At 51.4% G+C, this 27,868-nt stretch overlaps 1 protein-coding gene across 1 annotated transcript in view; it reads right to left on the reverse strand.

Annotated features, from left to right (window-relative positions):
* Window positions 1-3,660: 3,660 nt before the first annotated feature.
* Zbtb7c (zinc finger and BTB domain containing 7C) overlaps window positions 3,661-27,868 on the reverse strand; it is a 324,784-nt gene continuing 300,576 nt past the window's right edge. The window contains exons 4-5 of the mRNA XM_032885653.1: window positions 12,755-13,978; window positions 3,661-6,046 (exon numbers count right to left, since the gene is read on the reverse strand). Coding sequence (XP_032741544.1) covers window positions 5,395-6,046; window positions 12,755-13,962 — 1,860 coding nt within the window. The 5' untranslated portion in view covers window positions 13,963-13,978 and the 3' untranslated portion in view covers window positions 3,661-5,394. The remainder of the gene's footprint in view (window positions 6,047-12,754; window positions 13,979-27,868) is intronic.

The following is a 27,868-nucleotide window of genomic DNA, read 5'->3' on the forward strand; positions in this document are numbered from 1 at the left end:
AGACATTTGGTGATTCAGAGTGTCTGCATGTGGGTGTGTAGTGTGTATGAGTGTCTATGCATGGGGGCTGGGTTTTTGGGAGAGACTGACTGTTGTTAAAATGACCAGTTGTCAGGTTTTTGATGATGATGATGGTGGTGGTGGTGGTGGTGGTGGTGATTGATATTTTTTTCTTTTTTTTTTTTTTTCGGAGCTGGGGACCGAACCCAGGGCCTTGCGCTTGCTAGGCAAGCGCTCTACCACTGAGCTAAATCCCCAACCCGATTGATTTTTTTTGATGCCCTGTTTTGGCCAGAACCGTTTTGAGTTAATTTTTTGGTTTAGATCAGTGGGCACTCTGGCTCCTGGCAGCCTCGGCCCCAGGGTATGGAAACGAGGAAAAGGAGTATGGAGCCCTTGCCTCCTTGTATGTTGACCAGTCTTTGCCATCCTCTGAGCGCTAGAAGGACCAAAAAACTCCCTTAGTTTTCACCTGTGAGCACTAGCAGCTCCGGCAAGAACCGGCAGAGGGAGCTAGAGAGCTATGCTGGCGTCTGTGCCTCCAGCCCTCTCCACCTCTGCAGGCTGACACTTTGCGAGAGCAGCCTCAGCAGGGAGGGGCCTGGAGCAGAGGGGAGGAGAACATGGGGACCAGGAGTGGGGTCTTAGTGATCGCCAAACTTCACTGCAGAACTGTCCCAGAATATCCCTGTTTCCACTGCTCAGCGAGCAATGGGTGCAAACTGTCTGTAGAATCTCCGGCCACACGCCTGGCCAAGGAACACGTGACTGCGAAGCCTTCGACTCAGCTCTTGCATTCTCTATGAAGCCCCATCTTTACCTGATCCCTACTCGGCCCCCAGTGTGCCCCTACCTGCTCTGCAGCGAGCTGAGAGGCCCACAGGGAGGACAGCAGGCAAAAGGGAAGGAGAGGATGATGAAAGCCCTGGCGACAGACATCTGGAGACTGAGGTGATAGCATACGGGCCCCTCTCTCCTTGCCACTCACTTTTCTCCAGCCCCAACCTGGCCACCAGTAGAGCGGAGGGATGTCCCAGCAGCTCTGGACCAGGGTAGCTTTGTGACATTGTCCCTATGTTTCTTTTGCATGTGTACGGCTGTCCTTCCTGAGTCATAGTTCACAAACCAGACAGAAGAGACGGAAGGGAAACTGATGCTTTCTCCTCCCCTGGTGAATTCTCCAACCCCAGCCCCTCTGAAATGCTTGGTACCAGGTTCAGAGCAGCGTGCTCCTCATGTGTGGCCTCGTGCCTCTCCGGGTAAGGTCAATGTTAGGAAGTTAACTTCTTTTTAGACCTCTGGTCTCTTTCCTACTGGCTCAAGCTGGCCAAACGCTTGGCTAAGCCCTCCCCCATCCATCACAGCCCTACTGGCTTTTCCGGTTGAAGGTGAGCACTCCTTCGCTTCTCAGAGGCCTCCTCCTGCTCTCTTCCTTCCCTAAGGGCCTAGGTGGCTAGCCCTCTGGTACTATCAGGCCTGAAGGGGCAGCCTGAGCCTGCTAGGGTTCTGTGCGATTCTCATATGGTCAGGCTAGATTTTACTTTCAGGAGGAAGTCAAGGAACAGTCAGAGGTTTGCTGGGCTCTAATCCCTGTTCCTTCTCCATCATGATTTATGTCCCTTTGTAGACAATGACTCTACCCAATAAGACTGAACAATCCCAGAATGCCTGAATTCCTGGGAACATGTAGTCTATGCTTCTACCCTCTGCCGTGAACAGTTCTCCCAACACTGCTTGGTAGCCAAGGGCCATTGTGATGTCACTAGGAGACTGTGAAGAAGTAAGCCATTTGGCAAAGAGTCTGGACATTATTTATGCTCAGATAAATATATGCATGTGGGGCTGGAGAGATGGCTCAGTGGTTAAGAGCACTGACTGCTCTTCCAGAGATCCTGAGTTCTATTCCCAGCACCACATGGTGGCTCACAACCATCTGTAATGAGATCTGATGTCCTCTTCTGGTGTGCATGAAGACAGCTACAGTGTAGTTACATATAATAAATAAATAAATCTTTAAGTAAATACACACACATGTATCAGAGTGCAGAGGTGTGGCCTGTAAACAACACTGGGTGACTTCAGAGACCCTCTGCCCTTACAGGAAGGGTGTGTCAGGCCAGCTCTTTTGCTTTCTGTCTCCTGTCAAGAAGGCTGGATTGGGTCCCCTGATGAGGCTATTCAGGCAGAGAACCTGGGAACGCTCTTTATTTCAAGAGTTCTGAAGGGGAGAGCCAGAGTGGGAGGATGATTAGTCTGAGAACACACAGCTCAGAGAAGACAGGAGTTCAAATCCTGGACTGGATTTTTACACCGACTGGATTCTTTCCGCTGTGCTGGGAATTGCCACATAGAAAGGGAGGGCCTATCATATCCACAAAGGAATGAGGGGTGGCTCTGGGCTAACCCTCAGTTTGTCCACAGTGCAGCACAACATCTTTACTGCAAGAATCTGAGCTCTGGGTCTGCTGTCTGCACAGGGGAGACCTCATTCAGCGATAAGTGTATTTCCTTCTCTCCAACGGGATCAGAGTCTCTGGTTGGAAGAGGCTTGGGTGAAAGGAGCAGGAAGAAGAGGGGGGAAGGAGGAGGAAGAAGAGGGGGGAAGGGAGGAAGAAGAGGGAGGAAGAGGAAAAGAGGGAGGAGGAGGGGGAGGAGGAGGGGGAAAGAAGAGGAGGGGGAAAGAAGAGGAGGGGGAGAAGGAGGAAGAGGAGGGGGAAGGAGGAGGAGGGGGAGAAGGAGGAAGAGGAGGGGGAGAAGGAGGAAGAAGAGGAGGGGAGGAGGAAGAAGATGAGGAGGAGGAAGAGGAGGAGTCTGGCTCTTCAGCAGGCGTGGGATGGCAGCAAGGCTGACTGGAGGCTACTTGGCCCCAGTCATGGAACTGGCAAGACCAGATGTATTGCCCAGTCAGCATCCTCAGGACTGTCCTTGTCACACATACCAGGCTGTGTGTGCACATGCTGTGTGCACACGAGATACGGTGAAGAATTGAGGTCTGACCTTCCTCCCCGCCCCAGCCCCTGAAATGAGAACGGAAAGGGGAAAGCCAGTCTGAACCATGGCAGTAGACAAACAGAGCTCACTCTTGCTCAAAACAATTCAGGCGTGAGGGCTGAGGCAAGAGGGTGATGAGTTCAAGGCTAGCCTGGGATATACAGTGAGTCCCTGCCTCAAGAAACAAAACTAAATCTCCCACGATCCTTCAAGCAATTAGAGCCAAAGGTCGTGGGCTGGAGGGATAGTTTAACAGTGAGTCCAGAGGACCCACTTTGATTCTGAACACCCACACGGCAGCTCACAACCGTTTTTAACTCTAGTGCCCTACTCTGGCCTCCTTGAGCACCAGGCATACACATGGTACACAGACACAGATGTGGGCAAAACCCGTAGACATAAAATGATAATGATGATGATGGTGGTGGTGGTGGTGGTGGTGATTATGATGATAAGAATTAGAGTCAAAGGTTTGTGTTTTGTAAAAGTGTCTTTGACATGAAAATTGTTGTGCCCAGCGGTGTCAACCGTAAGCAAGGGACTTCCATCCCGGGACTCGATGTTGTCCCGTGAGCTTCTAGAAGTCACACAGAAGGCCACTCTCAAAAAAAAAAAAAAAAAAACAAAAAAAAAACAAACCAAAAACAGACGACAAAAAGAAGTAGCCAAGTCATCTGAAAAAGTGAGTTTATAAGAAGTCATTACCTTTACAAAATAAAAACAGAAACCTGACACCACTGCCCTCCCCTGGGTCCCTCTGTTGGTTCTGAGTCTGGTTCAGCTACGGCCACTTGGCTGCTGGGGCAAAGTGTGCATATTGGCAACTGTCTGAACTGCAGACAGGGATTTAAGAGGCAGCTGCCCAGCAGGTGACTGATGAGGACCGGGCATCTGAGGAAAATCCTCCCTGATGGACTGGCACTGGCAGGCAGGGATTCTCTTGGGAGCTTCAGGAGGGATAGAATCTGCTGCCTTCTCTGACCTTTTTGTGTTTGTGTTTGTACAGGAAGAAGCCAAGACAACAGATATAGGAAGAGGTGAGTCTCTTGTACCCACTGCTTGGGGGGTCTGGGACTCCAGGCCTAGGCCTTCGGAGCAGGTGGATTCTCCTTCCTGGGATCTCAAGAAACCAATGCAAACTCAAGAACCCATGGGCCAGCAAAGTTGTTTTGAGTGTGGCTTGCTACACAGCCCATCACAACCCAAGGGACTCCACCTCTTTGCACGGGAACCTTTTGGTCAAATGTGGAAAGGGAGTTCACGGGCTCAAACACAGTAGAAGGGTGTCGCCAGCAAAGCCCAGGTCTGGAGAACCCTGAACTCAAGGAGCAAATAGCTAAGCCCTGGATGACTAGGTTCTGTGACATTTGCAGGGTTGGGAGGAGGCAGGCAGGCAGTGGCTGTTAGAAGCTGGCCCCATCCCTCAGTGTTAGCTAAAGGAGCCTGAACACTGAGGGCATGTGGGGTGAACCAATGCTCTTGCGTTTCTACGGGGTGTCTAGATATGGCAGTGGCCTGCCAGAAGTGAGGCAGAATTTGGGGTTCCTGGAGCTACCTATGGGTATTGAAAGCCACGAAGCCCTGCCCAGCCCTCTCTCTCATTCCTCGTTCCCTGTCTTGTCCTGCCGCGTGCCTTACTCCAGTAAGATAGTCTCCCCAGTAACTCTGGGGATGCTAAACTTCTACCTTCCAAGGAACTCTTGTCAGCTCAGAGTGGAACAGGTGTGAATATGTATGGAAACGGGGGGGAGGGGAATGTAAGTTACCACCCCCTTTCACAGCAGGGTGACTCTGAGGCACAGAAAGTTGACCCACCTAAGGTCACAGGTCAAGCCAATATAAAATGGGTTCACTCTATGCTGGAAGCCTTTCTGCTCAGTAGGGATGGTTTTTCCCCCATGGCCCAAAAGCATTGCTCAATTGGATCCCGGACCTCTGAGCTGGAACCTGACTCTGAAAGCCGAGGTGGGAGTGATTTCCCCCATAGGGTAGTATGGCTGAAGCAAGGTGCCTGGCCAGGACGCAGTCCTCAGGCTAGCTCCTCCCAGCCAGCCTCCTGGCAGAGGGCTCCCTCCTCACACCCCCATACCGCAGCAACGTGCTCCTGGCACCAGCGCAGAGCCTTCTGAGACTTGGCACCCTGCATATTTCTATGTGAGCTTGAGGCAGCCAGGTGGGGGGTTTCCAATCCCTCAGGGAAGAGGTGTCCAGCTCAGACACCAGCAAAAGGGAGACGCTGCCCTCGAAGGCCAGGAAAATTGCATCTCAGCTAAAATGTAATTTTTTTTCCTCCATTATCCCTTTGTGTTTGCAAACTAGAAAGTTCAGGTCCACTGGGTGGGGCAGGGCGGGCCTTAGAGGGACTTAAGACAGGGTTTGGGACTAGAGTGGACCAGGGCCAGCCTAGTTGTTGGCTTCAGACATGGAGGCCACATGGTTGAGGCCGGTGAGACCAGGGAGGCCAGCCAGGCCTGCGGCCCAGGGGTCAGGCAGTGGGAAGTAGGGCCGAGTGGCGGCTACGTTCTCAGCCAGCGCCAGGGCCAGGAGACCACCCGCGTTCCTCTCGGCCTCGAGCTGCGCGCGTCCGAATAGCTTCATCTGCGTCTCCTCGAACTGACGTTCCAGCTCCTGCAGGCTCAGGGTGCCCTTGGGTGATGCCAGGAAGTGCTTAGCAGGGCTGGGGCCCGGGAGGCACACGGCTGTGCCGCCCAGGTGGCCACCCATGTCGCCCAGCGCGGGTGGCATCACGAAGGCCGCTTTGTCGGCTGAGGGGCCACCCGGCCCAAAGAGCAGGCTGGCCGCCCTCCAGGCAGCAGGCTTGCGACCACGCCGGGGTCGCGCCATGCGGCAGCTCTGCCTCTTGATGTGGCGGTGCAGGTGGTCGGAGCGCGTGAAGCTCTTGTAGCAGAACTCACACTGGTAGGGCCGTACGCCCGTGTGGATGCGCATGTGGTTCTTGAGGTCGTAGTTGTGCACAAACTTGGCGTTGCAGTGAATGCACAAGTAGGGCCGCTCCCCCGTGTGCTTCCGCATGTGGATCTTCAGTTTGTCCTGCCTGCAACACAGAAGCCAGGATTTAGTCCCCGTGTGGAGCACTGGGGCCCACTCTTTACACTTCACACTCTTACCCACTTCAGAACCGGCCTCTTGTATCCATGGTGCCAGCCCGTGAGGAGGGGGTCATCCTAAAACCGACCTTCAACTTCTGCCCACATGTCTGCCTCACCTCAGGGTTAAAGCAGGAAGGAACAGTGCCCCGAAAGATATCCCACAACTCCTTGTACACACAGGTTCGAGATGACACTCTCCTACTGATGCAGTAGGGACTTCCGATGCAGGATGCCCTTTGATCTCCGGTCTTCCCCATCCTACGTCCCCAGTCCCATACCAGTCCCTGTTCTTGGCACTCGTCGGGAGACTCCAGAGGCTCGGCACACCGTGCTGAGAGCTCCTCTGGTGTGGTGGTGGTTTCTTACCCAAGCCCTGGGCTCTGCTCTTTGCAGACATTTCAGGGCTTATGAGAGCCAGGTGCAGTAAGAATTGCAGTCTGATCTTGGGCAGAGCTCTGGAGTTAGAGGCAATATTTAGAGACAGAGCAAGGTGGGGTGGGGCTCCAGCTGCAGCCCCCACCCACCACTTGCTGGGTGACAAGTTAGGTCAACTGTCTAGACAAAGCTAGAGGTAGAGGCAGACATCATGCCGGTTGTCTAGGGTCACAAGAGACCCAGGGCTTGCTTGAGGGTGGTCCTGAAAGATCTTCTGATTTTGTTGTCTAAAGACTGGGCACCTAGGACACCAGTACAAGGAGCCCTTCTGCCTGGCTGGGGCTTGCGACTTGGGCTGTGTAGCATATCTTCCAGGGATCACTCTTCAGCTTTTCCCAAGTGGCTAGAGGCCAGAGTACTGTCTCCACCACCTCCTTGCAGGTGGGGCTTGGGCGGTGCCTCTGTTGTAATTCCGGGTTGGACTTTGAGGTCAGAGCAGATGTGGAGTCCAGGCATCCTCCCTAAAATGTCCAGATTTAAATCACCCTCAATATAACCCTGGATGGCAGGGTGTTTTCTGGCCACTAGAGGTCGCTCGGGATCTCATTTAGAAAATAGTTTTCCTGGGTTGATGCAAGAAGGGAAAAAAGAGAGTCCTTGTGGGCACTGTCAGGTGCATGTGTGCACACCCCTCCTGTGTGCAGAGTCCCCCTCCTCCCTGTGCTCCCCAGGGCTCCCAGAGGAATGGGACCAGCAGCAGAAGAGGAAGAGGAAGGGCATGAGGTGCACTGCATTTCTTCCCACCAGACTTTCCTCCTTTCTACAACCTCCAGCGACCCTTGCCTGCCATTGGCTGTGGCTTCCCAGTCCCCAGCAGCTAGGCACAGTGGCCTCTGCTATCTAGGTGACTGTTGAGCATGAAGGGGACACAGGGAGAACCTGGCTAGGGGGTCTCTCCTGAGACACTTGCGACCTGAACATTCCTTTTCAAGGCAGGTCACCTGAGGGGCAAAGAGGGAGTGACAATAGAAAGTGATGCTTAGCATGCCCAAGGTCCCGGGTTCAATTCTCAGCACTGGGGGAAAGAACCCAAATCTAAACTCAAGCCCGAATCAGACAACAAAAGTCAGCAACTCTTCCAGGCTGGTCATCTCATACCTATTTGCACGACTCCCTCAGTCAGGGGACAAGGCCCTCATCTGCATGCTAAACTGGCAAGGGAGGACACCTGTTTAGAGGTGGCATGGGCGTGCTGTTTCCAAACAAGGGCCTCGTGTGTCCACACAGAACTGCCCTGTAACGGTAGGAGCTATGGGACACAGGAGGCAGTAAGCACACGTGCAAACACAGAGATTCTGGTGGGTGAGAGAAGGGGCACACGGTAAGGGACAGCCTGCAAGGCAGCCATCACAAAGCTCACGAGGGCCCGTCTATCCTTCCTGATCTCTCAGGAACCTATTCAATACCAACCCCTGCAGGCACTGAGGGCAGAGACAAGCAAGCTCATAGCTCCCTCACCATGGCTATCTGAACTGGAACTGGGACTCTGGGAACTGGAAGACACCTTAGGAGCACTTGCTTCATGACCTCGAGTGACACCATGGGAACCAATGCCTGGAGATGGCAGGTGGCTGGGTAAGGACACACAGCTGGGCAGAGGCAGAAGTTGGTCCAACTCTAGGCCTCTTGGTGACCACCTGGCGCTCATTTCAAAAGGCCATGACCCACGGCAAGCTGAGGAGCCCAGTGGTCACTCCTTTGATGGCTGACCGGTGACAAGCAATGACAGTTGAGAACTTCTCAGTCTGTGGGAACACATTTATATATTTACATTGTGTGTGTGTGTGTGTGTGTGTGTGTGTGTGTCTATGTTCATGCATATATGCATGCACATACATTCATGTATGCCTGGATGATCATTCCAGTGCATTAGAGTGTGCACATGGGAGGCCAGAGGACACCCTTTAGGGGGTCAGTTCTTTCCTTCCACTACATGGATGCCGAGAATCAAACTCAATTCTTCAGGCTTGGCTCTGGTGGCAAGTGCCTCTCCCCACTGTGCTGCTTTGTCACCAAGAAGACGAGCATGGGACCTACCCTCCCTCACTGGCTCTGCTATCCCCGCCTCTTATCTCATTTTCTAGCGTTGGAGACCCAGCCTTGTTAGGACACCATCTCCTTCCAGCCCAGAGGAGGCCCATGCCGAGAGAGAGTGGTTGGGGTCTTATGAGCTCATTCTAGTGAAAGACAAGGTCAGGGCCTGAGCTCCAGGCTCTGGGAGGCCCCCAGTCAGTCTGAAGTCAGCCGCCACTGTCCACCCAGACTTCCTGTGGTTTGATGCTCCGATGTGACTCTTCCTGCCACCAAAGCTGATGACATCTCCTGAGCTTATCAAGGTTCTCAGAGCTGTTGGGAGGGGTCACTAGAAAGAAAGGAAGAAAGCTAGGGTAGGCCTTGGTGGTGCCCGGGAGAGGGGTTCAGCATCCAGCCGACAGTGTTGCTGGACAAAGTCGGGACTATTTGTGAGGGATTCTGCAGAAAATGGTGGTGTCGTAGCTCTTGGGGAGCCAGTACTGCCTAACCTCTGCCTTGGTGGCGTGTCCTCCAAGGGACTCTGTTGTCTGTAGGAAAGCAGCTTCCACCTTGCCTCCCTTCTTGCTCTCTGCGATGGTGAGGCATCTGAATGAAGAGGCCCGGGGCAACCTGAGGAACTCAAGGGAAAGACCCTGTAGCTCTGCTCTCTAGATCTCCTGGACCAAAGACAGGAAGAGGCATAGGGCAGGGCCTCATGGCTTGTGACCAAGTATGCAATGGAAGGGGAAGGAGGGGACTCTGGTTCTTCCGGTAGCAATGGCTGTCGTTTGGGGAAACAAAGTGCTCAGAGGTCAGCTGCAGGGTGAAGTCAGGTGACATCCACCAAGTCAGCAGAGCCCCTACCCATCTTCCCTCCGTTTCTGGGCTCATCTGAGGTGTCCTCTCCTAGAGCCTTTGAAGTCCTTCCCTTTGGCCTCCAAAGTCTGGTAACCGAGAGTGGGGCCAGCCAAAACTGAGAGCTGGCAAGGAGGACTAGGGAACAGCAAGATGTGAGAAGTCCCTCCTCTTGGAGACCCATAGACTGGTCCCCAAGGCAGCAGATAGGACCTGGGGGTGGCAGGGGTTCTGCTTGGAGAATTCTACCTTGGGCAGTAGCATAAGAGTCAAAAGGAATGATGTCCCTATGAAGTGTCACATCTAGACAACATGACTTGGAGCCCATTACCACAGAAGAAGGGCTTCTAACATCTGAAGGCTGAGGTAAACCGAAGCCCTAAGTTCCCTCCGGGGGCTGAGGAGGGAGACAAGGCTCTGTTGGCCCAGGAGCTTAGCTATGGAAACGAAGGACTGAGCCCAGAGCCTTTCAGCCTTTTTGGGCTTTCAGTGCCTTAGCTTGAAGGGAGTCTGGGAATTCCAGGTCTGGAGGCAGCCATCCTGCTGAAGAGCCTACACATGTGTGTGTGTTGGGGGGGGGCACGATCGATGCTGGCCAAGGAGCTCACCCCCCAAGCACATCCTCAGGAAAAGGGTGTAGGGGAGCTTGCTTCTGAGAGGATCACAGGGAAGCCTCTGTCAGGTCAAGGTTGGGGCTTTGGATGGACAGCTCTTGGCTGGATAGAAGAGGATTCTTTCAGGGTAGCCCTGGGGAGGGCAGTAGGCAAAGGACCAGTGGTTCTGAAGAATGTGGAGGGGAGAGATCAGTCCACAGGGAGAAAAAGTCCCTGACAGGAGGGAGTCCAGCAGAATCTCCCCTGCAGTTCCTGCCCCTGACCTTGGAGAGCAGCTCCTAAAGCCTGTCTGATCTTGTTCCGAAGGGTCAGGGGAGTGGGACCCAAGAGAGGGGGGTGAGATGGGGGCAGGAATGCAGTTGCTAGAGACAGGCCTAGAGCCCAGATGGTGGTCATCTTGTAAAGGAAGAAGAGGAGGAGAAAGAGGAGGAGGGTGGAGGAGGAGGAAGAGGAGGAGGAGGGAGGGGAAGAGGAAGAGGGAGGGGAGGAGGAGGAGTGACCCTGGGCAGGCAGGGTGGAACCTGATAGCCAGAGACTCTCCAGGACTGAGGTGACCTGCAGGGATGGGGGACGGTATGCAGAGTCCACACGAAGTGGCCTTCAGGAATTTGTTGGGAGGAAACACGGTGGAATTTCATTCTTCTATACAAAACAGCATTGTTTTCTGGACACAGGACTCTCCCCTGGAGAGTGCTCTAGTGTCTGGAGAAGCAAAAGTCTATTTGCAGGGACTACACAAGTTTCAGATTTTGCCTAGGAAAGGCAGGGCCTATAGACTGCACTGAACACTCGGAAGGCTGGCTTGGGGAGATCAGAGGGAGGGGCAGGAAGGAAGGGAGAAGGGGGCTTGGGCTTCTATGAGCTCAATGTGGGATCCCCTGCAGGTCTCTTCCACCTATCATGTGACCTGTGGGCAGAGGCATAGAGAACAAGCTAGAGGCGAACGCAACTTGTGGAGCCGCCCTCAGGGCTGTGAGCACAGCACTGAGCATCCTTACGTTCGCTTCCGTGCGGCATCTGAAGTCCGCACCTGTCATGTCTACCACACAGAGGATCCCCTAGCACAAGCTCCAAGAGCTTCTTAGGCCCCCATCATCCCAAGCATCTGTCAGCTGTGCAGATTCCCCCGCCCTAGCTGGGGGACCTGCTGATCCTAAACTGCTCCAGGCCTGTTTACCCCTTCAAGGGGCTGCAGTGCATGGAGATCTGCTACAAGAACAGAAAGCAAATGGATGTGGGTCCTGCCTGGAGGAGCTTTCAAGAAGAAACTAGAAACTTGCCCGGGAGGATGGATGGGGAGAGGGGAGGGTGGCTCCGGAAGAAGGAAGAGACCAGAGGAGACTTTTCACGGTTTACATCTCATTCTCAAAACCTTTTGAGAGAAACATGCGAATTGGCATGGGAAGCTTCTTCCCTAGGTCATTCTGCCCGAGGTCAGGCACAAGAAGTTAGGGCTGGGGTGTCAGTACTGCACTCCACATTTGGTCTGTGTCCTTCCCTTGGGGCGGGCCCCCCAGGCAAGAGCAAAGATTCTGTTGATGATGAATGAAGCAAGCGCTCTTGGGCTTAGCCTTCCTTTGGACTCCCGCTCGCCCCGTCATTCCCTGCTTTAGCTAAGCCTCACCCAGGTATTTGCAGGTCAGTTAGTTCTGTGGAACCAACTGAATTGGGGAGAAGGGAGGACTGGAGTTAGGGACATTCATCCTCCTCCAGGGGGAGGAGGAGAACCTGGGAACAGGAATACACTGACCCTGAAGCCAGCACCTCAGGGCCGCTGTAAAGTTCTACCAAGAGGAAGGGCACAAAACCACAGCGAGATTATCCCTCCAAGCCGCCTGGAAGTATCCAGGACAGATTCTGTTTGTGGTTTCCATCCCAGAAGTAGCTTGGAAACCCCCAGTGTCACCGTCCTTCAGAGCGGTCACCAGACTGCCTGCTGAGCCATTGAACAACTTCTGAAGCCCCTCCTCGGCTACTTCAAATAGCGTTTCCTGCCACCCACAGACAGCAGCCCTTGTCACCCTTGTCAACGAGGGTTCATTTGGAAAGGCACAGTCACTAGGTTGACATGGTACATGATTCAAAAACTGAATCCGTCTAGGGAGGCCAAAGCGTTACGCTTACCTATCAACAAATCAGAGCAATAAAACTCCAAGAAACGCTGTCAGAGGGAATAGGTCTGTTAAGGCAAGTTCTTTGAAGTCCACAGTGTCAGTGGAAAGGAACCTAGATCAGTAAGCCATGGCTGCGGGACAGGCTTGGCCCACATCAGATACACTGAAACTATGTGAGGATGCTCGTCAGAACTTCCACTGTGAAACCTAGCTGTGAAGACCTACCTTACTCAGGGACACCAATGATACCAACAGGTCAGATTAAAACAAAACAAAACAAAACCAACAAACAAAAAAACCCCCAAAACAACAACAACGACGACAACAACCACAACAAACAAAGCCTTTGAAAGTGCCCAGCAGTGATGGTTGTGACCCCATATCCTCCCACCCGTTGACTTTGATTACAAAAGCCAGAAAAACAGTATAGTTCCTAAAAGGGCGGTGAAGTCATTGCACCAATTAATGCTTAGCATCCCTCCAAGCAATGAGCGAGTGCAATGTGTGATCTCTCTCCACCCCTCGCCCTCCATACTCAGTCCCACGCCCCACGCCCCACGTTCCACATCCCACGTCTCTGGCCCTGGCCCCTCCCTCGACATCTTTCCCGGCACCTGCGCACCTGGTGAAGCGGACCTCGCAGATGCTGCACATGTACGGCTTCTCTCCGGTGTGGGTCCTCATGTGCCGGGGCAGCTTCCCAGCCCCCATGATGACCTTGTGGCAGATGGGGCACTGCTGAGAGGCCTTGGGCTTCAGCTTGCGCTCCTCCACCAGCGGCCAGGGTGGGAAGAGGCTCCCCAGGTGGGTGGCACTCAGGAAGTTGAGATAGGCACCATAGTCATTCTCTGCCTTGATGGGGCCCAGCGGCCCACCAGGCAGGTCAGGAAACATGTCCTTGAAGAAGTCGCTAGAGAAGGGAGGGGGTGGGGGTGGGGCCAGCTCCTCTTTCTCCTCCTCCTTGATCTTTCGGTCCTTGATGACTAGATCCAGTGGCCCACTGTCCATGGGCTGCTCAGGCAGCTGGGCAAAGGCACCAAAGTCACCTGGCCAGAGGTGCGGGAAGAATTCTGGGGCAAATGGAGATAAGGAGGGTCTCCTGTCAGGGATGCTGGCCTTGGGGTACAAGTTCTCCCTCAGCAGAGATTCAATGGAGAAGTCCCGGATCACTCCCAGGTGGCCAGGGCTTTCGGGCTGGAAGGAGTCGGGGAAGTCCCTGGGTGTGTCAGAATAGTCCTTCTCTGTGAGACAGTCCGTCTTGGAGGGGCTCTGGGGGCAGTTGATGTCCTGGGGGTCAGGCAAGTTTTCCTGGTCAGCAAAGTCCTCTGTGTCATCCTCCTCCTCCTCCTCTTCCTCTTCCTCCTCCTCCTCCTCATCTTCATCGTCGTCGTCTTCATCATCGTCCTCCTCCTCCTTGTCATCCTCCTCACCGACGTTGCCGCCAGGCTCCATGATCTCCAGGCACACATTCACAATGCACGGGATCTCCAGCATCCTGGCAGCGTTGAGGATGTGCTTGACGTTGGAGGCGGTGATGGTGAGTGTGGAGGTGTAGGCAAACTCCAGGATGGCGGCCAGAGCTTCGGGCTGGACAAAGTCAATCTCATAGACGTAGGGCTGGCTGGCCAGGTTACCGGCCGTGAAGAGCTTCTTGAAGTATTTGCTGCAGGCCGCCAGCACCGAGCGGTGTGTCCGGTACTCTTGCTCCTGGACCACCAGCAGAACGTCGCACAGCAGCCCCGCATGCCGCTGCTCATTGAGGCTGCATAGCACCTCACTGCTGTGGTTAGGGAAAGGGATGCCGATGAGCTCATCGATGTCATTGGCCATGTTCTCAGCCAGAGCCCTGCAGGGACACACAGAGAGGGAGACCAGTTAATGAGTACGGGGGCTGGGGGCTTATTGCCTTACCTGTGGGTCACAGCCCACCTCAAGCAGGGCTTTCCCCTGTGCCTTAAGACTCTAGGAGTTAGCACCTTACCAGGCAGCGAGCACCAGCTGTGTGGGGAAAGCAACCTAGACCTCTTGACTCGGAGAATTCTGCTTTGGTAACATGGCCTCGGGGGTGGCACCCTGCTCTGTTATGGGGACTCCTGGTGAGTCTGCTTGAGAGATGCTCACAAACCCCCAGGTGCTGATGCCATCTCACATTTTGCACAAGCTACCAGGAAGCCACAACTCAACGTTGCGGCCCACTTTCTGTGAGTGACCAGAGGCATGAGGGCATACGGTTTATCTCCTGACCTTGCTTCTGGCTTCACGGTGCCTGACAGAGTCTTTCGTGTTTCTCGTCTGCAGGTCAGCAATTCCTAAACTTAAAAGCCCCTAGCGTTGGGGTTGGGGATTTAGCTCAGTGGTAGAGTGCTTGCCTAGCAAGCGCAAGGCCCTGGGTTCAGTCCCCAGCTCCGAAAAACAAAACAAAACAAAACAAAAAAACAAAACAAAACAAAACAAAACCCCTAGTGTTCTACACGTGTACACGTAAGCGGTTTCCTTCGTAAGCAGACCCTTAAAGTCGGTATAGACGAGAGTACTCTGTGGATCACTTTCTCGGGTCTGGCTGGTTAATCTCACAGCTCTTTAAACCCCGAAAGAGACAGAGACTGAGGCTTCTAGGCAACATGGATGGTCTCTGACTTAACAGTGACTTGATCTAGGACTTTTGACTTCATGGTAGTATAAAGGTACTCATTTGGTCATTCCCTGTATCCTCTTTCAGTTCAGCAAGTCCACAAACTATAAGACACTTGGTTTTTTTTTTTCTTTTTTCTTTTTTCTTTTTTCTTTTTTTCGGAGCTGGGGACTGAACCCAGGGCCTTGAGCTTGCTAGGCAAGTGCTCTACCACTGAACTAAATCACACTTGGTGTTTGTATTAAGTTGGTGTGTATACAATGATTTTGCATGGCTGTAGGCTAGTGTAGATGCTTTGAGCATTTCCGAGGCAGGCTTTGGCAGAAGGTCAGGCATAATAAATACATCTTTAAATCTTAAAATTATTATTATTATTATTATTATTATTATTATTATTATTGTTGTTGTTGTTGTTGTTGTTGTTGTTGTTGTTGTTTGTGAGCATAGGCCACACGGTGTAGGTCTGAGGACGGCCATGTTGTCTCCCTTTCTACCTTTATGTAGTTCCAGGGATCAAACTCAAGGCTAACATGAAAAAGAGTGACCATTCCAAAAGCAGATAAGGCTGGGGAGAAAATGAATTGCTCACACACTGTGAGGGAGACAGAGGGTTGGCCCTCTCTGAAAAGCACCACAAGCATTTTTAAGGAGCTAGCTACTCAACGACCACCCGATCCAGCCCTTTAAAGCTCAATGCGTAGCTGGCACATATGTGGTAAGACTCTGGTAAGACCTTATTAGTGCTGACATTACTCTTGTGTAGGTTTTTCACTGTAATATAGTGTTCCAAGGGGATCTGGGAAGGCTCGGGTTGACAACTGACCTCTGAAGGATGTCATGAAAGACACTGTTGTTTCAACATTGCTTTGTTGGGTCAGAAAGAGGCCATGTTGGAAGGTTGTTCAAGCCACACTATAAAAAGGGTCATATGGCAAGGGACTGAGGCTTCCTGACCACAACCATGCCACTTGACAGCTGTATAAGTGACCCAGCTCAAGAGTGGCCCTTCCAGTCCCCCATCAGAACTTCTATCATGGCAGCCCAGGTGACATTTTGACTGCACGCAGCCACCCAAGAGACAGAACCAGAGCCACTGCCGAAGCCCTGACCCATAGAAGATGCAAAACAATAAGCACTCGCTCTCACCTTAGCCTCTCCATCTCAGAGTTCGCCACATCAAAGTAGACAGCTGAAAGAGGACCACTGATTGGTTTATGGATGTTATAGTCTGGGACTTGTTTTCTGACATTTTCTGGTAGATAGCAACTGTATGTGTTAGTGTTAAGAAGTCCACATGAGGGGTTGGGGATTTAGCTCAGTGGTAGAGCACTTGCCTAGCAAGCACAAGGCCCTGGGTTCGGTCCCCAGCTCCGAAAAAAAGAAAAGGAAAAAAAAAAAAAAAAGAAGTCCACACGAGAGTGAATTTATTGGGAAACCAACAACTTGTTCTCATTCCCACAAAGCCATCCTGTGAGTAACTGGGTCCTGAGCCTTGGAGATGAACAGTCCTTGCCCTCTAAGTGAAAGCCAAGGTTGGTGGAATGTCAGAGACTGAGTGTTCACAGGGAGCCACCGTTTACTAGTGACTTATGCTATTAAACTTAGCGATGGTGGGAAATACTTCTCAGGTTCCCAGTATTCCAGAACACAGTCTTGCAATTCTTTCATATGTACTTGAAAAATACTTATACCGTCTGGGTCTAGGCATTGATTATTGTTCAATGTTTACATTTTTGTTTTGTTTTGGGGCAGTGTTAAGAATTAAACCAGGATCTGGGACGTACTGTGTGAGCACTCTATCACTGAGCTACATTTCTGGCCCTATAAAGTATCCTATATTCGTATTAATACCGTGTATGATCAATAGGTAAATATATGATAAGATACATGTAAACATCACCCAAAGTAACTGGAGGTTTATCCCTTTCTCATACAGCCCTATTAATTCTTGCCTTATCTATTTGAAGACTATCGTTTGGTCATACAAATTCATCCGTTCGCGTGGGGAACGCCCTCCTCTGCCTTCTTAGAGGAGCCAGAGTCTGTGACTGGGTGTGGCATTGTGTCTCACTGTGCGGTGAGAGATCTAAGCCCTCAGCTGGGATACCGAGTGGCTGCTGAGATTGTAGAGCAATGTCTCCTTTGGGATCTAGAATCATGACGATACAGCTGTGGCTACATGGCTTTAGAGGCCTCTCCTCATTGTGTCATTGGATGACCATAAGGTCTGGTAACAGGTGTGACCATTAACAACCTTGGGGAGGGGTTAACAGGCTGGTGGCCTCGGCACCCCTTGTTCCACTGGCTATGTCTTACAGCATTTTGGTTCACGGTCTTGTTCCATTTCCTGGAGGAAGGGATGGACTCATGGTATCTCAGAGCTTTCTCTAGACAGAAGACTAACCTCAGGGTGTGGGCTGAGAGGGGAGCGCTGTACTCAGGAGACAGGCAGAGGCCCTTTCATTGTCTCTTTGGGAAGAGACACTTATGTCTGGGTGAAGTTCCCATGCTTTGGTGAGCTAGTGTACAGTAGTGTCCCAGAGGGGAAGCCATATTCCTCCCCCCACTTCCTTACCCAAGCTTTGCAATCCTTCCCTCCATTTTCCTCACCCAAGCCAAAGCCAAGAATAATACAGAGGGGAAACACACACACGTGCATGCAGATGCTCAACGGCAAGCAGAAGCTGGATGAGAACTGTAAGCTTCCGGTGGGAAGAAAATAGCAAAGTAGATTTGGGATAAAGGACACAGGAGAGGGGGAGATGGGTCAGGTATGGAGGAAGAGGTAATTAGGTATGATTAGCATTCTAGAGCGTGCCAGGCCTAACCTAGCCGGTCCTTGTTCTCCACCACAGTGAGAGTTTCTAGAATCCAGATGGACCCAAGTAACAGATATTCAACCATCAAATGAGTCTTTCCTCTCTCAGAGAGAACTGTGCTTCTCAGTTGGCCTCCAAGAGGCCAAAGGCACCCATCCCTGGTAGCCAACACTGACAGCCACATTAACCACTGCTGTCATTTACCAAGTGTCTGTCACACCTGAGTCATCACGCAGCTAATCCTTTCTCAACTGCACGACTGTTGAGAGCATGTGTTCTTAGCTTCATTCACAATGCTCAGATAAAGGAGCAGCTATGTAGAGGCTGAGAGATGAGCCCAAGGCCACACAGATGGCAAGTGTCTGCATGATATGAGCCCAGTTGTGTTGCAAGCAAATGCCTTTGCCAGGCAGAAGCCCTGCCATGTCTAGTTTGGGGACGGAGAAATCTGAACTTTTCTCTCTGAAGGATGACTGCCTCTTACTCAAGGATTTGAGGCCATCATGAGGGATGTGTGTCACATGACTGAGACCCACACTTGTAGATAACTAATGGGGTAGGTGGCTCAGAGCCCTGTGAAAGGAGAGGTGCAGACAGAAAGGTATGAGGCCCTTTGGGTACTCGATCAGACGTCTTTCTAGGAGCATGGCCTTATCTGAGCAGTGGGGGATATATGGGGGTTTATGAGACCCCCACAATAACCCACCTCATTTGAATCTGGAAGGTTTTGGATTTCTATTAACTTCGATCTTGGGGGTTCTCAGCCAGTTTGTCCTTAGAGGCACCCAATAACAGGAGCTTATCTGCTCAGAGCTCATGGCTGACAATCTCTGGAACTTCTCCCCCTGGAGTGCTCTCCTACACACAGGGGCTGTGTCTCATCCAATGGTTGTGAGGACCCAGGGAGGCATTGCCTGCTTTCTGGAACACTGTTGGCCAGTGTGAGCAGAGAGGAATCCACAAAGGACAGCTGCCCCCAAACAGGAGTCTTGGGCAGATGGGACTGGCCCAGGAGTCAATCTTTATGAAGGCCTATGTTCTTAAGGCATCTTCCCACAAGACCTTCTGAGAACAGTCTCTCTGATCTCCTATGCCATCCCTGGCATGCACCAGGCCTCTTAACCTATTTCTTGACTCAGGGACCCCTAATCCAACAAGGCAGGCAGGGTTTGGAAGAGCATGTCCATTTTACAGATCAGGAAAATAAGGTACACAGGGGAGCCTGTGCCCAGGAACATGTGGCAAGTTAGTATCCAAGAGACCTCTAAGTGCGGTGCGTTAATGCCTAAGCCTGTCCAACCCCTGTTAGTCTACACTGCCCTTGACTTGTACAGGACTGCCTGGCTAACAGAGGACACTTACTGGGCACATTGCACTCACCTCTGATCCCCCAGTCTTGGAAATGGGGAATTGAATGTGTAGATGGTATAAAGGGACAAGCTGTCCTAGGGCAGCAGGCACACCGAGATCTTTGCGAGACCTCTTGTTCCTAAGATGACTTGGTATAGGGCAAGTCTATGTCTGTGTCACTCTAAGGACACCGGCAGCCGTGACTGGGTAGATGCTACACGCAGAGATCAGCTCAGCATGGTGTGGGGTAAGATTCAAGAGCTCCCCACCCCTCGTCGAGGAGCTATGGGAGGAAATGGCTTGGGCAGGGGAAGAGAGTCGGTTTTCTTTTTTTTTTTTTTTTTTTTTTTTCGGAGCTGGGGACCAAACCCAGGGCCTTGCGCTTGCTAGGCAAGTGCTCTATGAGAGTCGGTTTTTTTTAAGGGTGGCTCCTGGTAGGTTGACCGTGTTTCCAGTGGATCGCCCCACACTCACGAGTTTATGTAGGTGAGCAACAGTGCAGGGTAGGAGGCTCAGAGCCCCGCGATAAATTAGACTTGGTAGGTTATTTTTAAAAAGGAAGCGGGAGGAGATGGGAGCTAGAAAGTGATCCAAGAAGACTTAGGAGAAGGGACGGAGGACATAGGATAAAAATGTATTGTCGTGCATGTATGCAATTCTCAAAGAACAAAAACACTATATTAAAAGTAACTAATAAATTGACTTTAAGGAGATTGGCCGAGAGAAACAAAGAGATATCAGTAACAGGGGCGGGACAACCCCAGCACTCTGCCTTTGGAACCCCAGACATTTGAACACAGCCTTGCCTGCCACTCACGAGGCATTTGTTTTTAAATGCATTCTGGTCACATTATCTATTTTTACTGTGAACCTCATTCGATGGGATTTGAGAGTCACACAGCTAGAAAACAGTGGAGCGCCACTGTTTCCTGATCTGCCGTGGCTGCCATGGTAGTGTGACCTGGGGGGACAGTTCTGTTACCATGCTGGGCAACGCAAGTGTCTCCCAGAGTGATGCTCAGCTCAGCAAACCTAAGCATGATGTTGTCCCTCTGTCAATCTCCTGGGCGGGTGGCCCAGCCAGCAGGTTTCCTCGACCACACCCTGTCCCCGGCTCCTAGCTCCTCCATGCCCAGCCCTGGAGCATGGCAGCCACCTGGTGGGATTAGTGGCTGTAAGTGAGGGCACATGAGTGCTCTGCAGGGGCAGGTGGAGTGGAGGTTCCCTCTGTAGACCCAGGAATTGGACAGTGGCTCTGCCCTACATAGTTTTCAGGCACTGAAGTCAGTGGTGGGCTGGAGGCTGAGGAGTCATAGCTCAGGCCATTGGTTCTGGGTGTGCCTCACCCTGGCTTTGGAAGATTCCTCAAGCAGAATGGCTACACCCCTTAGCCCCAGGATGCCCCTAAGCCTCGGATGCCCCAGAGGCTGGGGCCAGACATGTAGGCTGGGAGGCTGGGCAGAGCTACTTCAGTTTCTCTTCTGTGCCCCACCTGTTGCAAGCACCCTGGGCAGAGTGCCTACACCGGCTGAAGCCAGCCATACCTGCTTTGCCACCTTGCCAGGACATGCCTAGAGCCCACGGCCCACAGCTCAGCTGGGTCTGTGCAGCCCCTGGGCTTCAGAGCCATCACATTTCTTTAGAAGCCCTCCCCACTGCATACGGTGCAACCTCCCTTTCCCCCTTGCCATGCCAGAGCTACAGGGGAGGTGAGACGCAGGAGTCAGGTACGTCTGGGTTCTCCTTCCAACCACAGGCAGGTTTCACATGAAGGCCTTGGGGTTACCTCCTGTGATAGGCACCTGGTTCTCACTTCACGTCCCGCTGACCCCAAAGTGAAGGATTGTTGAGACTCACACAAGAGAAGCGCCTCACGTCCCCACTTCCTGTGGATGTTCCTAGGGCCTCTTAGATAGAGGATTTGGCTAGAGTACGTGATGGGATGTGTACGTCCCTGCCATCCTTGCACTTGGGAGGTAGAGGCAAAAGGATCTCCAGTTCCAGGCCAGTTTGCACTGTGAGTTCAAGCCAGCGAGCAATCCTGCCTCAAAAAGAGAAATGGAGGCAGAGATGGAGACAGAGGTGACAGTGACTGAGGAGACAGACGCACAGAAGGTCTCACTCATGGCACTCACCGAACGAAGGAGATCACAAGCCTCTGCCCTGGACTCTGCCCACTGTGTTGAGCTGTACCTTCTGTCAGTTCACTCCCCACCATCATCACCCATTGTTCTGCCTCCCCATCTACTCCATACTTGTCTTGCCTCCCCGGATCATGTGTGCCCCTTTTGTTATTTCTTCAACTCTTAGTGATTACAGGCAGGGGAGGGTGGAGAGGATGACTCTTCTCTTTGAACAAAAGTTACACCTCTTTTTCTTTTCACTCGAATAAAGAACTCATTACTTCCGTTTATTACAGGCCATTGCTGGAGCCAGAGAACTCCTTGGGAGGCTTTTAAAACCGTATCACGTCACAGAAAATCTAGATGATGAAATACACCGGCATCTACAGACAGTCCCAAGTCATCCTGGTGGTGTGACACCGACCAATCCCAGGACACTTCGCTGTCTGTTCTGGAGGGCACATGCAGCTGTCCCGATGACCGGTCCTAGGAGCCACCACTCCTTTGTGCCATCTCCATCCCCTGCTTCAGGTTTCCAGTGTGGAGGACAAGGGACTTTACAAGGGTGTCATAGCCAGAGCTGAGAAAGTCAGAGAGCATGAGGGGGTGAGGCTGAAGGTCCAGGTGTGCACTCAGTGGAAAGAGGTCCAATCCCTCTTGAGAAGGGACCATAGTTAGATAGATCTGCTCTGCGATAGATTAACGCTGTGACCCTGGACCAGACAAGTCTCTTTCAGAGCTCCAGTGTTTTCTCTTCTAGTCTAGGAGGTTGTGAGGTCTGGTGGTTCTGTGGCGCCCTCCAGATAACCCGCCATTTTGTTTACGTGACGGGTCCTTTCATTCCCAAGTCATGACTAGCTCAACGTTGGATGTCGGGCGATGGTGGTAGTGAGATGTTTCTTGTTACCATGGCTATCTTTATTCAAACAGGGCAGTGAGGACAAGCTGGGTCTTGACAAGCAGTGCGGCTCAGCATTTCTCGTGCGGCCAGGCTGCCTCTCCATGCTGGTGCTTTAGCTGGTAGGGGCTCCACCAGGGAACCGTGTCAAAGGCATGAAGCCTTCAGGAAGCCAGGGCTTGGGACAGGGGAACAGAACATTCTGGAAGGGAGGAAAGCAGGCTCAAGGTGAGGCACAGAGGCAGAGGTCGCATTGCACATGCGCATATGTGGACAGGAACAGTGTTAGGCACAGCGGCAGAGCTAGCATTGCGCATGCGCACATGCAGAGAGGACCATCGAGTGTTACGCAAGGCAGAGCAAGCACTGCACATGCGTACATGCGGACAGGAACAGTGAGTGTTAGGCTCAGAAGCAGAAGGCGGATGAGCTTAGGAACATACAGGCCAGGACGGAAGACTTCATATAATAACATGCTACGATAGCCGGAGTCAGGGTTTGAAAGGGAGGCAGGGGATGAGGGGACCCTCCAAACAAGGGGCTCTGTTTAAGAGGCCACACGAGGTTCAGAAATAGGAGGGATGAGGCTGGCACTGTACTGCATTTGAGGAAGGGATGGGCAACAGGCAGGCTGGAGGAGGGAAGGGCAGCCAAACCCTGAGGAGAGCCTCTGCGCCCGCCCGGGCAGCTGCTCCCATTACTCACAACCTTTCCTGCCCTTCCCTTGCCCCAGACCTCATGCAGGATCTGGTGAGGGAGGGCCCTGTGGCAACAGCTGTGGGAGGAAGGAGACCAGAATCATGGGCCCAGCCTGCCACAGGTGTGCAGTGTCTCGGTTACGCCCCAGCTCTTGAAAAACACTTCGGTCTCCTTGCTATTGTCGTCTCCATTTTGAGAGAAGGGCCGCAGGAGCAGCAAGGCTGGAGGGTCAGGAGATCTAACGCGGCCTGCGTTTTCCAAAGGAAGCGAAACCTCAGATTTGCCTCCAAACTTGCATTTTTCTTCTAAGTAAATGCCCTCTACCGCGAGAGCCGCCTAGTATTTGGCTGGGAAAGAACATACTGGAAGTTTGCAATTTCCAGGCTTAATTGCACAGTTACGTGTAATATCATTATATAGAACTTTTATTGCCCTGAGAAGTCCAAGTATTTCCTCTTCCTATTTATACTCAGGCCCAGGCTCTCCCGGTCTGTAATTTCTACCTTGCCCACTGAGGGCTATTTGGTGCTAGGAACCCTTTCTAAAGAGAGAGCAGTAAGATTGGGAGCTGGACACTCTACTGTCTCAAGCAACTCCCGTCACTGGCCCGTTCCATTATCACTACCCAAGGACTGATCTGGGGGACCGCTAAGATGTGGGTGCTCTATAAAATATCCAACCCTTGTTCATTCAGCAGGGGAAGCTGACCCAGAGCAAAATATTACAGACCAATAGGAGGCAATAAGAAAGCCAGGTAGGCACAGCCTGGAATCAGTGATGAGTCACAGGGAGGGATCATCTCAGTGGGTTTCTTCGGTCATGGTCAGGGAGATGCATGACAGCAAGTTCAGTGCTCGGCCGAATGCCCGATGCCGTCTTCTCTCTGCTAACATTTGCCTGTAGCCACAGAGGTCCAGCAACAAGGCCTGGACTCTAGAAAGCTACTATCATGGAGGAACACATACATTCCCACCCCATTCCCCGCCACTGCCAACCCATTCTCTCTGAGAATTTCCATCCTCAAACAGTCATAAATCACGGCGAAAATATTCTCCAGGCATGGAATTTTCCCCAATCCACCCTTCTCGAGGAGACCGGCCAGATCCAACCCATGAATTAGAGTTAGTGCAGAGTTTCCTCTCACCGGGGCAGCGGCTTCCCCGTGATGTCTCCAAAAATCAGAAATGTTGAAGAAGAAGAAATAAGATTACAGAGCTAGAACAATGCTGGCCAACCAATACTCGCAGATGTGACTGGGTCCTCTCCTACGCTGAGCGTAGGTAGGCACACACATGCATTAGACAACTCCTCACTTGGTACCAGAACCAGAAACAATGCCCAGGTCAAAAGAAACAGGTAGGGGCCATAGAAAGTTCCGAATGCAACTGGAGCACTTTGAAAAGATTTGCTTAGTGACTGGAAAGACATCCTAGTCTCGGATAGCCAAATCACCCTAAACCATTTCTCAAGTGCAATATGATCCTAACAAGGACATCAGTAAGGACTTCTGCTGAAGTCTGGACGCTTTTTTAATGAACTTTCTAACGCATTTAAGGAAGCCAAGAAGTTTTTTTGAAACAGATGTTTGGTAGGAAAAGGGATACCAGACTGTCCCAGAGGAGCCACCAGGTAGAAAAGATCAGGAACAGGAGAACACCGGAAAAGCACGTATCAACATATATCCATATGTGTAAGAATAAAGCATGCTGCAAAGGCAGAACTTCACATTGTGGATTTAACATGAAGTATACGAAAACAGATACCCTTCAAATGTGGGGGGATCCTCGGCATCACTCAGTCTCAGGGAGCAAAAGGAAATGCTTGGAGCCGCAGAGACAGACAGCCCAGTGCTTGTGAGCACACGCAGAGGACCTAGTACTCTGTTCCCAGCAGTATGTCTGGCCTTACAACTGCCTGTAATTCAAGCTCCGAGGATCGGATGGCCTCTTCTGACCTTTTGGGGTACCTGTACACACAGGTGCACACAGACATGAAAAGATGGACAGACACAGACATACACACAGAGACAAATGTAGACATAGACACACAGACATGCACATACACACAGACACACACACACACACAAATACAGACACAGAGACATACACAGACATGCACATACACATACATACACAGAGACATACAAAGACACGCACACACACAAATACAGACACAGAGACACACAGACATGCACACACACACACATACACAGAGACATACACAGACATGCATGCACACACACACAAACACACACAGACAAATACAGACACACACACACATACAAACACACATACACAGACACACATTGGCACACACAAACACACACAAATACAGACACAGACACACACACATACAAACACACATACACAGACACACATTGACACACATAAACACACACAAATACAGACACAGACACAGACTCACACACATACAAACACACATACACAGACACACATTGACACACACAAACACACATAGACAAATACAGACACACATGCACACACACACACACACACACACACAGTTGGATAGTTTTACCAACTACAAAGCATAGTACTCAGCCCACAGCTCACTCCCATGTTCAGCAAGAGAAAGACGCTCACATGTAGGTACTGACTTGTGAAGAGATGGCTTCTTCTGACTGCTTGTGGTGTTTGAGTGGGGTTAGAGGGGTGCCAGTAAGGGGACAAAATGCACATCCATGGTTATATATAATATAATATATAATATATGTATATATATTTGGGTTTTAAAGCCATTAATGTTAAAGTTGTTGAGGAATTTAGATCCTCCTTTCACAAGCTGGTACGTCATCTTTAGAGGTTTGGTTTGGTTTTACTTCTGCAGCATTTGATCATTGTGGGTTCATTCGTCTTGCTTGCTTGGTTTTGTCTGTCTGTCTTCCTGTTTGCTAACTCCAGTGAATGACCTGGATATCTGCAGGTACCTGAGGAGAGATCTGTGGTGAGACCCGGCTGTAGCCATGAGCGCATCCTGTTGGACATAACCTAGCAGAATATTAGCCCAGAAGCTGCCTATTACCCAAGCAACATCCTTGTGGCTGGATAGGCTGGCCATGCAGATCTTGGTCCCCCCCACCCCCAAGCACAGGATTCCAGGCACGGGAGGGCATTTTTTTGCTCATGCATTTATTACGTAGCTATAAAGGACACGGCGACAGAGGAGCCATGAGGCATTTTTAACATCGTATGATCTTCAGGATCCCTGGAGGGCTTGGCTCTGATACTGTTGCAGCGATGATGGCCTCAGTGCCTTCCAGTGACCTCCCTGTGGCACCTCTCTCTCTCTCTCTCTCTCTCTCTCTCTCTCTCTCTCTCTCTCTCTCTCTCACTCTCTCACACACACACACACACACACACACACACATTCTGTGGCTTATGACCGCACATTCACGATCTGCTTCATAGAGCAGCTACTGAGCTCTAAGGTTGAACTGGCTGTCCTGGACAGTGTCCCCTCTCTACTGCTTCCCAGGAGTCTCCTGGAGGCATTCCATTGTCTCAGTTTGTTCTGAACCTAGTCTCGATGCTATCTCTGTCTTTCTTTAAAGTAGGCCTCCGAACTGCCCTCCAAACACATCGTGTCCACTTTGCCCCTGCATGCCTGTTTCTTAGATTCACTTACTTCTTTTAGCTCCTCACCTATCCTTTTAGAAAAGATCTACGTTGTTATGCACATAAATGTTTGCCCCCATGTATGTATTAGTACCATATGCATGCACTGCCCACAGAGGCCAGAAGAGGGCGTCACATCCCCAGGAGTTGGAGTTACTGATAGCTGTGAGTCACCATAGGGGTGCTGGGAACTGAACTTCTGTCCTCTGCGAGAGCAACACGTACTCTGAACCGCTGAGACTCCAACCCCTCACTCCCCCTCTTGTCTTTCCCGTCTTGGCAAGGTTCAGTGTGAGTCAGTCAGCCCCCCCTTCTTCCCCGACTCTGTCTTCTCTAACCCAGGTGACTCTGTGTCAGAACAGCTAGCCTCTCTGGTGCCCACTTATTTTTACCTCCAGATATTCCTGTTGTGTGTGGGCTCCTCCTGCAATGTATCTGGAACGGGCTGTGTGTCCCTGGAGAGGTAAAGGAGGGGAACTTCCATGGCTAGCTCATACGAGAACGGCCACATCTATTAGATTGCTTTTCCCCCTTGGAACTCTGTGTGGAGGAGAGCCTGTTCCAGGCCCAGTGACTGTATAACAAGAGAGAGAAGAACTGAGGCTTTCTACTATCCATAAACATCAACACTACAGCTATACAAAGGACTGGGCTCTCAAGACGGCTTGTCTTTCTGTCCCAACAGATGACTGTAGATGACTGAAGCCTTGGTCTCTAGATTGCAGCCTTGTCAGAGTCCTAAGCCAGAACTCCATAACTGAGCTGCTCCTGAACTCCTCACTATAAATACTTTCTGTTGTTTTAGGCGGCTAAAGCTTAGGGGCGATTTTGTTACACTGCAATAGCTAACAGCATACACTAGTTAACTCAGCTCTGGGGAGGCAAGATGTCCGTTTCCTTCCTTGCCCGTTTAGTATCCCACCTATGTTTTCGTGTGTTTAATCTTGCTTCTCTGAGAATACAGTAAAGACTTCTGTGCTTTGTGTACATTCTGTGTCCCATCATGCTTAGGGGGAGCTGGGGGACATTCTCACCGACCTTCTAGCTTACCGTGTGGAAAGAAGGCAATCGAGTTCTCGAGAGAACCTGCCCGAGCCAGCACATGGGCTTGCATGTCGCGTGCCCTCTGGGCATTGCTATGGCATGACTGAGGCTGCTAAATGTCCCCAAGCTGCAACCTTGATCTCCAGTGTGGTGACTGACACTGCATTGGTGTAACCTGAGCGTGAGGGCTTGAAGTGAGGTGACCTGGGGTACAGTTCTCTGAAGGAGTTAATGTAGATCTTGAGGGACCCCAGCTCATTCTTATGAAAGCGGGTTGTTCCAAAACCAAGAAAATGTGCCTGTCTCATACGTCTCTCTGACTTCCTGTCTCATCATGACTGTGCCCTACTAGGGTGCCATAATGTGATATAATCAGAGGGACTGACCAGAGCTGACCAAATGCTAGCACTAGGTTCTTGAAGCTCCAGGACTGTGAACTAAAAATAACCTCTTCTCTGTAAAGAACCCAGACTCAGGTATTTTATTACAGCAACAGAAGATGGACCAGAGCAGTATGTGAACAGTGTGCTGTGTTT

The sequence above is a fragment of the Rattus rattus genome, chromosome 15 (assembly GCF_011064425.1).
Source record: "Rattus rattus isolate New Zealand chromosome 15, Rrattus_CSIRO_v1, whole genome shotgun sequence".
NCBI lineage: Eukaryota > Metazoa > Chordata > Mammalia > Rodentia > Muridae > Rattus > Rattus rattus.